At 40.3% G+C, this 14,081-nt stretch overlaps 3 protein-coding genes across 4 annotated transcripts in view; all 3 read left to right on the top strand.

The window, feature by feature from the left end:
- Positions 1–14,081, top strand: part of LOC138982295 (uncharacterized) — a 333,833-nt gene that overhangs the window by 262,711 nt on the left and 57,041 nt on the right. The window lies entirely within an intron of this gene.
- LOC138982302 (WD repeat-containing protein 75-like) overlaps positions 6,112–14,081 on the top strand; it is a 30,353-nt gene continuing 22,383 nt past the window's right edge. Inside the window, exons 1-5 of the mRNA XM_070355563.1 lie at positions 6,112–6,227; positions 6,781–6,910; positions 7,302–7,367; positions 8,782–8,875; positions 9,158–9,312. Coding sequence (XP_070211664.1) covers positions 6,118–6,227; positions 6,781–6,910; positions 7,302–7,367; positions 8,782–8,875; positions 9,158–9,312 — 555 coding nt within the window. The 5' untranslated portion in view covers positions 6,112–6,117. The remainder of the gene's footprint in view (positions 6,228–6,780; positions 6,911–7,301; positions 7,368–8,781; positions 8,876–9,157; positions 9,313–14,081) is intronic.
- On the top strand, positions 10,190–13,392 carry LOC138982317 (uncharacterized). 2 transcript variants are annotated; one of them, XM_070355579.1, is made up of 4 exons: positions 10,190–10,560; positions 10,807–10,910; positions 11,159–11,296; positions 12,038–13,392. In XM_070355579.1, exons 2-4 carry the CDS (start codon positions 10,813–10,815, stop codon positions 12,198–12,200), a joined length of 399 nt encoding a protein of 132 aa, XP_070211680.1. In that variant the 5' UTR covers positions 10,190–10,560; positions 10,807–10,812; the 3' UTR covers positions 12,201–13,392. The 2 variants fall into 2 exon arrangements, with proteins under 2 accessions (XP_070211680.1, XP_070211679.1); XM_070355578.1 differs by lacking the exon at positions 10,190–10,560 and having other exon boundaries at positions 10,625–10,910.

Here is a 14,081-nt window from a genome sequence, read left to right as displayed (position 1 = left end):
TAGGTAAACAGTGGTGACATTCAGTAAAATCAAAACAACTCATTCTACACCATGAAAAACGAATTTCAAATTTATTCATATTTAAGAATGTACTCAATAATCCATACTCCCTCCTCTGGCTACACAACATGCACCTCTACATTTCGTATTTGAGATAACATGCTTTCTTGTGAACATTTACAGTTTCAACCTTGTTACATCCGTGTACAAATGTGGCTGTTTCAGGTTGTTTCCCTGTTTAACAGGGTCAGCCATCTATCTGTCTGTTTTCCAACCAAGTTCGCGATTGAATGAAACACCGTCAGAAGACAAGTATACTGCTTTTGATTCCAGTCATACGGCATTGTGATGAATGACAAGATGGTAGCACAGACACTCCTCTGTTCCACATCCACTCTTTCTGTTGCACATCCACACTTGTGATCTCAAGTTTGCAGAAATCCATTTTCAACCACCATGCACACAGCCGTCCTAAATGATGAGTGCAACCTGCTCCACTACTGCCACAAGAGACTGCAACAGAGACAAAATCATACATGTATACATCTTTTAATATATGAGTTTCAACTTCTTGACGTGTTATGTATTTTAGGACCAGACAGTGACATTTTAACATGAAATCAAAGAAGAATAAGCACAACAAACCGAAGAAAATACAACACGCTTGCGGAGTGAGGAACTTTACCACCCATTCTTTTTACCACAGTTCTCTCACTTTCCATTCCCCATTTTGAGTGAAATACTTTGACTTTCTCTCCGCTCAGTTCTGATAGCCACGCACCACCCCCACCTGGGGATAAGTTGTGAGAGATACTTGAGTTTAAAAATGAATCTTACCTCAGTAAAGTCAATGGAGGTTGACCTTCATCGGCACCCTTCTTGAAACCTGTAACAAGAGACAACAGTTAAGAACACAATATATGTATATTGAACAAAAATGCAGAACATTGTATACTAAGACTTATAGAACTTTATACCTGACATGACAGGTGTCTGGTAGTAAGGAAGTCTGCATTCCAGCTTGAAGGTTTTGGGTTCACATGTTAACGGTAGAGATTTTTCTCCCAGGACAGATTATTTGTAGATCATAGATATGCTACTGTTAGCGCTGGCTTTATTGAATGCTTGCGAATTGCGGGTCTTCAGGCAGTTACTTTTCCCTGACTGTCCAGTTCCCACTCTCCCTTTACACCTTTCTCACCCCCCCCCCCCCCCAATCTCTTTACCCAGTCCCCACAGCAGAAACTTCCAATCTGTGTGGAAGAGTACACCTTTTCTGGATGGAAGAGGACACCTTTTCAATTATCTCCAGAGCTCTTCCAGTTGTCACCACTACTCAAACAAAATTAAAATTAAAATTTAAAAAAAATAAATGCAGGTAAATAAGCCTTGGAGTCGGACTAGATTTACGTGTGTTACAATGGACCTAGGTCCTCAGATAATAATAAAACATTCTCCGCCAAATGGCAGTCTCATGGCGCTTTAATATAGGTGTTGGAATACAATGACCAGTATGGGACTGTCACTATGCAATGTAGTGGGACACATTGGGCCCCACCACACAACTGACGCATGATGTAATAAAAAAAACCACTAATATGGATTATGGGCTTGTGGCTGCATGAGCATAGAATGTTCCTTCTTCAGAACATAATGTTCATGAGTATGGAAGGCGAAAAGGGTCAAATGATCGATCAAAAGGATCGATCCTTTTCGCGTTTGACCCTTTCCGCCCGCGTCAAATGATCGAGCAAAAGGATCGACCAAAAGGATCGATCCTTTCGCGTTTGACCATTTCCGCCCGACGCGCGGAAAGGGTCAAATGATCGAGTAAAAGGATCGTGCAAAAGGATCGATCCTTTTACACGATACTTTTGAACGAGCAGTTTCATCGCGCTGTTTCGGAAAATCATGGAACGGATTAGCACAAAGAACGAATCTAGAAAGTAAAGTAAGTAGATTACGTGTTCTGGTGCGGCGTGAAGGAGCATGAAATATCAAGAGAAATAAAAAAAAAATTCTTGTTTTAGCGAGTACATTTAGGGGTGTGTAGTTAAAATTACTGTGTGAAAAGTGTTTGGCGCGAAGCGTTCGTCTGCAACAGATCTAGATGTGCCACTTTCAGCACGTATACAGGAAAAAAAAAAAAAAAAAAAGAAAAAACGTGTACGGGTAACGTCATCAAATCTAGTTTTTACGTCACGCGTTTGAGCCGAGATCTGCAGTCTTGGTAAACAACGTATGATTTGGAACATTGGAGAAAAAAAGTGAGTCACGGGTGACGGAATATCTACACGTACACGTACAGGTCTTTGCTACACGTTCGATCATCTAGAACACTGGACGCACGTACACGCGAACTGAAATCTGAAGTCAGTTTGCCACCAAAATGTGAAATCCAGACTGTGTGCCAGTAAAATTCCGGTTCCACTTTTTGTCGGCACCGGATCCAGTAAAAGGATCGATCCTTTTGATCGATCGTTTGACCCTTTCCGCGCGTCGGGTGGAAAGGGTCAAACGCGAAAGGATCGACCCTTTTGCTCGATCATTTGACTCTTTTCGCCTTCCATACAAGAGAACGTTCACTTCCTACAGACCCGAGCTTGGTCTTAATGCCACCTACATCATCAATTTAGATATTAAAATTAAATCCTAAGAACATCACACAGATCTATACTATACAAACTGCTCCACCCCCAACCCCCTTTCCTACAGTACAACCATCAATCGCCTCATACTAACGAGGTCAGCGGAAGTCAGTCAGCGGAAGTCTTACGTCGTCACTTATGTAAACATTGAAACTTTGACGCCTCATAAAGACAACTTACAGATTGTAAAATAGTATATAATGTACCTCATTGGAGAGATTAGTTCTATTTTCCGTTGATATGCCACATTACTCACTTAGATGACGTATTCGTGCCATTATTCTTCTCTAAAAAATCCTACCTAGCGGAAAATGGCTACTTTCGTATTTTTTCCCCCGGCGACCTCGATTTGGGTGACGTAAATCGCCAGGATCATGTGGTTTAATTAACATAACTTATGCATCACGTCACAAGATTTTAGAAAATGGCTGAAGCTGACAGTAAGACTTGGTTAGTTTTTGTTTTTAGAATTTCTGCGATCTTCTCAAACTCAAGGCTCACTTTGGCGGTCAATATCGCTGGTTAGGCCAAAAAAAAAAAAAGGTGTGGTTAAGGTAACATAGCAAAAAAAAAATAGGGTAGGAAGGTAGGCAATCACTTTTTTTTTCTTTACTTTTTTATCTGATGTGTACAAATTAAACCTACTTGACAGGGAAATAAGTGTGCGACTCGAGCGCTTTCGCTTTCATTGCGTTTTCTGCACTCGGGTTTTTTTTGTTTGTTTGTTTATTTGTTGCTTAACGTCCAGCCGACTACGCAGAACCATATCAGGACGAGGAAGGGGGGGGATGAAGGGGGCCACTTGTCAAGCGATTCCTGTTTACAAATGCACTAACCCATTACTTGTGTCCCAGCAGGCTTTAGTAAAACTAAATTAATACCTACTGGAAGATTACCAGTTTCCAGTATGTTAAAATAGGCTTAACCCATCTACTGCTGGACTTACATCAGAACACTAACAGATTAAACTATACATGAATCGCGAGACAAGCGGCAAGAGAAGAGATTTTTGGAAAAAATACAGGTGAATGAGCAAGAAGGCAGAAAAAAGAAAAGAATTCATGAAGAAAAAGAGAGCATGACAGGAAAGAGGAACCAAAAATCTACCTAACAGCAAACTAGAAAGCTCCTGCGGTTCCAAAAACAGGAGGGGCCTTTAATTTCATAACCGCAGTGCCCCACTGCGGGAGGTTCTTTTTTTTTTTTTTTTTTTTTTTGACAATTATGTAAAAAGTTATAGGGTCGGCCCCTAAAAATAGGGTAGGTCGGGTTACCGTAACCACACCTATTTTTTTTTTTAGGCCTTAGGTGAATTTGGTCATTTTTGAGCGGGTGTCAATCGATAGTTAAGCCATTTATCTCTTATTCTAACCAGAAACTATGACAATATTTACTTTCTCCTCGTGTCTCCATGGGTACTTTTGACACAAGGATGTTCGTGATCTGGCGCCATTGTTGAAGATCATAGAGCAGTCGCCCCTGATCACGTCCTCGTTACTTTCGATTTCACTCGTAAGAAAAGTTAACTTAATTTTATCAACTAATTATTGACAAATTTCGTGTTAAAATGTAACCATGTTCTTGCTTGTTCATGAGTGATTGTGCAATTTCTCACTTGAGCCGGCTGAGGGAGTGTTAGTGAGGATAATTGGCTTGATAATTTTAGCTACTTGGCCAGTTTGGGAAATTGCATGTTGTTGTTTTTCAATATTTATTTTTAGTTTTAAATTTGTAAAGAGCTTATATTCAGTGATCGCGCTAGATATCTTTCAAACCAGTGTGACATCATGAGCTGACCACAATGCTCTCACGAAAATCAGTCAACCTGCCAATGCAACCAGTCAAAGGCAAACAATGACTAAATCAATGTTTATCAATGCTATCGACCCAAGACGTTTTCTGTGGAATAAATTGGGTTATTCCCCCCTGGTTGATGCGCAGAGCCGATGTCAAAATCACCGAGTGACTTGCTATGCCATCGTAGCATCATCAGGCGGTTGACGTACTAGGCTGTACTAGGCCGTGAAGCACTTTCAGTTTCAGTGTCTGACAAGGGCCTTTTCTGACCTCTTGGAGGCAGAAACAACAGCAATGATCTTTGCTTCATGGTTATGATAGTACTGGCCTCAAATATATATGTGAGCAAAGAGCGGATCTGGTGTGCGTAGGTGATTTTCCAGTATGATCCCATGCCGGCTTTACCATTCTGCTATTTTGACCTTTCGTTAACACGACCTTGCGACACCAAGCCTCATCAATTTGTTTTCCATGAGACAATGGCAACATTGTATCAACATGACACCTGTCAGAACAAGCCATGCAATTCTCTCTCCCTCTTTCTTACTGACCATGGATTCTTTATAAAGGATTTTTTCCCACTATTTATTCCCCCCCCCCCCCCCCCCCCCCCCTGTCAAAATAATTAACAATCGGTCAAAATAATTAACAATCGGTACGTCTGACCGAGCACCCATTTTATTATCGGTATTGGCGAATCTCAATCGGTAAAATACCAGAAATTACCGGTAAACGCGATCCCTCGATTAAGCTTGTAAAAACAATAGTGGCCATATTGATAACTGAGCCATATGCCTATTTTGAAAAAAATTTAAAAATGGCCTGACCTCATTACTCATACAACATCCTCAAAATGTTGTAAAAACACTTATTTTTTTCACAAGAAGCGTCTTATGAATGAACGCTCGTGAAAATGATGATAAATGAGCATTAGTTATTATTATATTAGTGAATAATAATTAAGTGGAGTCGTTTCGCTCCCGTCTCGGTGGCAGTCTCCTGCAGTCGGGCATGAGAGTCCCTTGAACGCACTCTCCCCTGTACATAGTTTTAAACCTCCCCATCTTTTTAATCTCCCTGTTTGCCGGAGCTAGACACTCTCGGTAACAGTGACTCAACCCAGAGACATACATACAATGTCTCTGCTCAACCGCAGGACTCTGAGACGTTCGCAAGAACCCAGTCCTCTACGGAAGAAGAAGAAGAAGAAATGACATTGAATCAATGATTGATTTGTCCTCTTGCAAAACCGCAAATCCACGTGCCTCTCTTTCCAGTTCTGCATACAACTCACCAAGATAAAGCACCGTTGGGACAAAGCCCCATTGGAAGACTACCCTCACTCCCGTTAGAAGAGTGGAAATTCTCTGTTTTGCTTCTGGGCTGAGAGATTTCATCTTGCCCGATCGCTGTCAGCAAACACGTTGGTTTCAGCCGGAAAGCAGTTTGTGCCCTGTGTCTTAACACCGAAAGCCACAACGTCTTCTTGTACTTTGTCATGTTTGTCGTCTTCTTTGTACATCATCATTAGTGGGTGAATATTTCTTGCTCGTAAGATGGTTGTTTGTAATTTATGAAAACAAAACGACAAGGATAAAACCAAAATTAATTTGTTTATATTGTTTTGGACAAAAAGATGTCTTCATGACTTCTTCACGAAAGAGCGACAATAATGGCGACTACCATAGAGAACCATGTGGAGGCCGACAGCGAAGCTGTTCTGTCTTTATGTGCAGGGTCAAGTTTGGCAAAAGGACAAATAATATTCTCTCCTGATTCAAAGTAATTACTTTTTGCTATTTTAGTGTTATTATATATGATTATACAGATACAGATACAGATTATATAAAGTGAGCATGCAAGACACATACACGCATGCACACATACATGCAGGCGCACCACACACATACTCATGCACACAAACAAACACACGCACGCCATGCGTGCGAGAGAAAGGCCCAAGGGAGGTGATGACGTTATAATGCATTGACGTAAAAACATCGTGACGCCATCTACTTGCGCGAGCATAACTGCTGTAGTCTCAAAATTTCTACCCCAACAAAGCGGCCCAGGGTGGCTTTGGATCAAAAATCAAAGAATTGGTCGGCACCCACTGTTTTTAAGTTAGTATGTTCCCAATTTTTGGTGAACTTCCATCCCCAACTGTAGCCTCAGTTAGGGCATAAAGAATCCTTTATCATGTATTATCGGCATGAACTTTTCTCAAGTCGATAACAGTATAGCGTTTGTGGGATACCTCCAGCTTTGCTGGGATTAAGTGTAAACCTGTATGCTAAGTTCAGTGTAAGTGAGACTTGCATCGTACATTTTCCAGGTACCTGTTTTGCTGTTCTGGTTCAGTGGTGAAAGTGTTCAACACAACCAATGGTCAGTGTGCACAACAGCTGCGAGGTCACAGGGATGCTGTAACTGGACTAGCCATCAACCCAGTCAACAAACTACAGGTGAGATTCTAAGAATCACACAGTAGAAACACAGAGGAAGACAGAAGGACACACATTAACATACATGTGCATCAGTGCATGTTTTCATACATAGTGACAAGCGCAACCTACATTTTCATACATTCGAACCTGCCCTGGCTCTGGAGAAACTTAAATAAGAGACGCCTCTGACAGTTCTTAATAATTTTAAGTGAAGAAATCTAGCCAGTCAACTGTACAGATTTGTGTCATTAAACCTAAGATTTAACCCCCAACATTTTTTGCACAATTCCATTGTATTTTCCTGTGTTCTTCTTCTTGGGTAATGAGGCAGATAAATTTTTTTGTTTGCAATGTGTATGCCAACCATTACTGATATATTTCTTTTGTTTTTTTTCAATGGCTCCTGCAGCTGTTCTCTTGTGGACTGGATGGAGTCGTGAACCGTTGGGACTACAGTGATGGAGTGTTACTCAAGGTACGGTGTTCAGGGATGCAGAAGTTCACTTGCCTCCACAAGCATAAATGTTGCTGGGCAATTAAAAATCACAAAGCACTCGCCCGTAGGATTTTGCCCTATTTTGTACGCTTGATTGTCTTAACCCAATGCCCCCTGACAAAAAAATGGCAGGCAGCCTTCTTAATCCTGAGCAAAGGGAAACTACTCCGCACAACATGCACACATACAAAACAAAACAATTCATATAAAATCATAGAGTACTCACATTTATATAGAAGATGGCAGAATAACTCGAGAATAGACTATAGTTTCATATGCAAGTATGTTCTGTCCACTTCCGATGTAATAAATGTTGTTTAAAAAAAACAATCCAGCAAGTGTTCTTCAAAAACGTCCAACGTGTCAGCCTTCAGTCCTCATTTACACCAATATATGTTGAAACTCCCAGAAAAATCCTCCCGAAAGTCCTGTTGTCGAATAACAACACCCAGATCGATGTCAGACTCATCCCCTTTCACCTCTTCAAGTAGAAAACCTTCGAAAGGCGTGTCAGAATCGTCATCTGAGTTCCCCATGATCAAACACCATACTTCCAAACCTTCGTTCAACGCCATTATGTCAGCCAAAAAAATCTCAAACTTTGAAAATTCACAGCTAACACACTATCGCATCGATTCAAACTCTGCAAACGCTAGAATGAAGCAGCCGGAAGGAAGTGCATTAATCACATCCGGTCGCAAGGCCTTATGGGTAAGGCTCAAAGCGAAAGTGAAAGTAGGTGACCTAGTGTTTAGCGGGCCATGCCGGGCGTTTCAGGGATTTCATAGGGCACTTCCAGCGGGCCATGCCGGGCGGTTCAGGGGGCATTGGGTTAAATACGATTAGTACGGTTGGTGGAAAAAAATACGACAACAAAATTCCCAGACTACTTTTCTTAACAGGGAAAGGGGCAGGCACTGTTTACTGTTTTATTGATAAATTTGAAAGAAAAATTTGTTTTAAATGTATTGGTAAACTTAATTAATGGTGCAACAAACTCGTGCGAAGCATGTTTGAATCATCGATGTTTGAATGCTGTGTGGAGTACACTCATTTTTCTGAAAACACACTGAGTTTCTTTGAGAATACTCCAAGTGCAAAACAGGGGTTCCCAGGACTGAATATTGGTTTCAGATAAGACGATGTTCAAAAATAACTCAGGATATTTTAAGCACTGCAGAGTTGCACCCCAGACAGTGAGGTAAGTAACAACATGCTGCTAACGGCGAATGATTAACGCTGATGTGTATGTTATGCAGTGTTCGCTCGATGTCGATATAATACCCTTTTCTCTCAAAAGTATGCACATCGGAGCAACGATTTCTTGCCAATTTCTTTTAGTAATTGCTAAGCATGCGTATTGAAATGAAATTTGTGTTGTTGTTTTTTACAGAGCCATTCATTCTACATGCCTCTCTATGGCTATGTCTCTGTGGACCCTTCAGCTAAATTTGTCTACGCCATTGCACGTAGGCCTCAGGCCTCGAGTAAGTTTGTGCCATCATGTTTGTTTTATCTCTGGTTACTTGCTGTGTGAAGACAGCAAGGTAAAATCTGTGTTTACAAAGGATATGCATGAAAAGTTATGATTTATAAAACCATTAAAAAGAATAACTGAACCAAAATAACAGGAATCGGTTCCATGACTACTTCTTTCAAGTATACGCATTCGCAAATACACACAGATTCATGCACGTAAATAAAGATAAATTCATCAAAGAAGACATACACATGACCAATGTGTTTTATTTTGTGTGTCATTGTTTCAGATTGCTGTGTGGTTCACCTCTCACTTAGGAAAAGCCAGAAAAACACAAGTAGCAAAGGTGACAACTCTCAGCAGACAAGCTCAGACTCTGTGAAAACAGATGTCTTGGTTCCTTTGTGCAGTGCTGATCACAGGACAGTGACTCAGGGCTGCAATGTAAGTGGTGTCATGTGATGTTGTGAGGCAGTTTGTTTATCAAATACAAAGACAAAATAATTCACTGTTTTCTTTTATCTCTCTAATGACTTTTGTGTGTGTACGCTGTGTGTTAATTTTTCACACACGGTAGCTCTGATCTCTCCACCCCATTTGCTTCCCAATCTTTCTTCCACATTAAAGGTACTGAACTTGTCAAATCCAGGTGCACGGAGCCCCTGGGGCTTTTAGTCATACCTCAGGCAGCTATCCGTTAGAAGAACTACTAAGTTTCATTAACTTGCACCCAACGAGTCAAGAACTGCGATTTTTTTACGAATTAATTTCGTACTCGGACCCGGCTGGTCTTGGCCTATTTTTGGATCTAAATTTAGATCAGGTGATCACCACATCATGCACAAAAAGACACGTCACTAGCAAACTATGTCAGACGTCATCATGAGTTTGTGTAAAACAAAATGGAGGCCGGAATCACTCAGTTGAATCGAACTCCGACCAAACACCACGTAATAACTAGGTTAATTTATGCACTCGCGTGAACAAGAAACTGTCGAGCTTTACAGATGTCGTCGTTGGGTAGTTTTGGCTTTGTTTTACTACCATAGGAGGATTTTTGAACTGTAAATGCACTCAGCTGCAACAAAAACGCAAAACGAGGGCTGTGAGCTGCACTGTGCCTTTAATTTTTAAGTTCTCTTCCTTTCATCATTATATAGAGTGGAAAACCCCTCCCCCCAGTTTAAGACACCCCGCCCCTCTTTAAAACCCGACTTCTTTCTCTTAGACTTTCTGTCCCCACTCTATGTAAATTTACCAACATTTTAATACTCCTTCTTTTCAAAGAACTAATTTTCTTAGATTTGTTGAGATCTTAAAGTGCGTCTAAACCCTCCAAACAAAGTTTTGAGTGTGTGAATAGGGTTTCCAGTTATGGCATTTTTCGGCACTGAAACCGCTCAGCGCTCAGTCGTTCGCAAGGAAACGCCCACCGACATGCGAGCTAAATTTGCTGATCCGGACTTTGCCGAGAAAACCCGAGAACTACCGAAGCGCCAGCCGATAACTTGTGACGTACTGTTGGGAACAGAGCGAAATGGCGGACACTCGTGGTGCAGACAACTTGTGGAACAACAATCGCGTTGTACCGTATCAGTTCGAGCCTCCAGCACAAGAACATGAGAGGAATGTGGAGGAAAATAATCATTTTGCTGACAACAACGGCGTATATCGCCTTGGGAACACAGACTGGTGAGTAACAAATTCACGTTTACCGTGTAGATTGAGTAAGTCATACGAAGGCGAAAGTCTCATTGTTTACGTTTCTAGCGGTGGTTTTTTTTTTTCTGAAGAGAGCAGTGGCAAGTTACATTTTGGGAATTAATCTTATTGTTTCTTTCAAGTGAAATCTAAGAATACTTCCCACGTGTGCACATTCACAATACTTAGTCGAAGAATGGAGACGAATGATTTAAGTGAAGTTTGTGCTACTTTCAGGTGTGAATGTGGCAACTGTGTCAGTGTGTGGTGATGGAGAAAGTGGAGGAATGCAACTGCTGCACTGAGTCTACTAAAATCATGGAGAAGCTGAACAGTCGCAGGTATGTATATCTTTTCACTTGGCATGTTATTGGTTTGGAAGAATGAGGCTATCATTATTTAATTTTATTATAATATTTTATGAAAAGAGCAAAGGGAAGGTGTGACTCTTTTGTAAATTTGGCTATTCATTACTAGTACATGTACTAGTCTGTAAAGCCTTTAAACTTCATCGTGGCGTTTAGAAGTTTAATTCTTATACTTAATTTATAGTTAAAAATAAGTTATAACAATAGTGTTATATTTGCAGACCTCTCAAAAACCCTGTCATTACATGCATCACGCAGCTCCCAGCCTTTCAAAGCGTCTGCCTGAACACAGATGTGCTGGAGACAGCATATTACCAGTACCGAGAGGAGCATGGCACTTTCCAGGCTACTCTTGAGGAGTAAGTGACAAATCTTATCTTTCTTTACCAAACATGTGCTTTTTAATTTCATGAGTTGGGATTAACGTTATTTCTACTTGTGACATTGTAAAAGCTATTCTGGAAATTCTAACATTTTGTGGCAGACACTTCTAGGTTTGTTCCACACGACATACAAACATATTCATCCATTCATTCACACACCTGAAGAAGAAGGTGACAGAAGATTGTTTGTTTTAATTAGCAGATGTAATTTTTGTAAAGCAATGCTTGATCTTCATCTCCTAATAAGTTGGAAGTTGGTCAACAATCAAATTATAAAACAAACAAACATGTGCAGAAATAGTATGATATATACACACAACACTCATTATCAGTATCAACAGTAAAAATAAAAATTATATCCTGAGATCTTGCCACACTGAAGTCCACAAGTGAATCAGTGTTTATACTCTTTGTGTGAAACAAGATAAATTTAATGCTGGAAAGAAAACACCATTTTTGGAACTATCTTTATTAGTTTATAAACATAGAAGTGAGGTAAAATTAAAGATTTACAGGGATCTTGTCACGAAAGACACACATATACGCACATACACGCACACACAACCATGAAACAAGCCATTCTCTCATGACATTAGTCAATCCTGTATACACAAGGAACAAGTGTTCCTCCCTCCACTCTCCACACATTTTGTAAGAACCCTCTGCTGGAGTACACAACAAACCCTTATGTCACAGATTCTTTTTTTTATTTTCCAGGAAGTACCGCTACATAGGATACCGACAGTTGGTGAGGTGGTGTCATGGTGTGCTAGGGAGGAAAATCAGGATACCTCTACCTTCATGTGCCATACAGGCCATCAGAAATGCATTTCCTTCCGAGGATACTTACAGAGGTTTTGAGTGGCCCGAGCTTCCATGAAAATAGTAAAATGAAAATGTATGTATAAATTAGAATAAAATGCATCACTTATAAAATAAAACAGTAATCCCATTCAAGTGAATTTTGTTCTGTATGTGGTTGATGTCAACAGCAGTGGGAAAATGTGGGATCAGTTAATTAGGGTATCTTGTACTGTAGGTTGCAGCAGCTTCTTCTCTGAATGGGTGGTGGTATGCAGCGGCCAAAGAGTCAGGTATGTCACGAAATTTCGCAGGGAGAGAAGTTTGTGAGTCCCCTGGATTCTCGGTCAGCTTCTCAGAGATTTTGACACAGTCTTGACACGTAACCTGTAAATGTAACGATGAATAGCTCAGGTTCATAGCTCAGGATGAGATAGTCGTGAAAAGACATTATCAGTACTGAACCAAGTTCAGTTTTTATGCTTGCAGAAATGCATAAACTAAGAAGAATCCTGCAGTTATAAGGGATACCCAACTGGGAAAATATTGATAGTCTGTAAATGTAATCTTTCTCTCTGTGCCTTTTTCCCTCTGCAGTTGTGTGTGTGTGTGTGTGTGTGTGTGTGTGTGTGTGTGTGTGTGTGTGTGTGTGTGTGTGTTTACATACTGTGCACATTTCCAGAATTCTGAACAAAAATATGAGTATGAGAACAGATTAGTATCTTTACTTGTGTGTGTGTGCTAAAAAACAGCAGTCTGTAGTTACCCTGCGTGTAACTTACCGTAAGTTGGTGGCCCTTTGGACTTTCTCACACTGTACTCTCCTTTCTTTGCTTTTGGGAATAATAATAATAATATAATAATAAATGAGCATTTATATAGCGCAACATCATAACTTTACAATTATGCTCTTTGCGCTTGACACATTTAAAATTAAAACACAGTTATACAAATAAAACAACATGATATGCACCGATTCCTTTTCGTCTATAAAATTACCTCGTCGGTCAAGGCATATCAAAAACATGAATAAAAAAGGTAGTGAAAAACAAGGAAATACCAGCTGAATACCCTTAATCAAACAAAACATGTTATCAACAATACTGAAAACAACCCTAGATGTTTAATGTTTATATACATTATCACATGTGATGGACAACTTTGGATTTCCTTCCTCGATCATCAAGCGCATCACCTCTGTCCCCATTTTCATTGTAATGCAGAGCTGCAAGGAACAGCCTGAAAACACGACAACAATTCAAAAGCACTGAATCAATGACTTTCAGTCAGAATTCAAAACTTGTATATATATATATATATATATATTTATACATGTATAACCTCATATATATAATGTACCCTTTCTTCCCTCCTGTCTCTGATTCTCCCTCACCCTCTGTGTCTATCTCATACTTTCACCCATCTTTAGAGAAGAGCATTGTTTACCTGCAGTACATTCCCAAGTATGAGAAGGAGGTGTGTTTGGGGCAAAAACAAAAAATCGAGCCGCACTTGCCTTCATAACTTATCGTTTCCGTCGCCTCTTTCTCCGGTTGGATTCTACGTCAGCCGTCTCCACTGTCTTTTTTTGCTGCATTCAATCTCTTCTGAACATCGATGCACGTTAGTGGCATCACTTCCCGCAGTGGGGCACTGCGGTTATGAAATTAAAGGCCCCTCCTGTTTTTGGAACCGCAGGAGCTTTCTAGTTTGCTGTTAGGTAGATTTTTGGTTCCTCTTTCCTGTCATGCTCTCTTTTTCTTCATGAATTCTTTTCTTTTTTCTGCCTTCTTGCTCATTCACCTGTATTTTTTCCAAAAATCTCTTCTCTTGCCGCTTGTCTCGCGATTCATGTATAGTTTAATCTGTTAGTGTTCTGATGTAAGTCCAGCAGTAGATAGGTTAAGCCTATTTTAACATACTGGAAACTGGTAATCTTCCAGTAGGTATTAATTTAGTT

Source organism: Littorina saxatilis, linkage group LG12, assembly GCF_037325665.1.
Source record: "Littorina saxatilis isolate snail1 linkage group LG12, US_GU_Lsax_2.0, whole genome shotgun sequence".
Classification (NCBI taxonomy): Eukaryota; Metazoa; Mollusca; class Gastropoda; order Littorinimorpha; family Littorinidae; genus Littorina; species Littorina saxatilis.
Note: the sequence above shows the minus strand (reverse complement) of the source record. Positions and strands in the feature narration are given on the sequence as shown.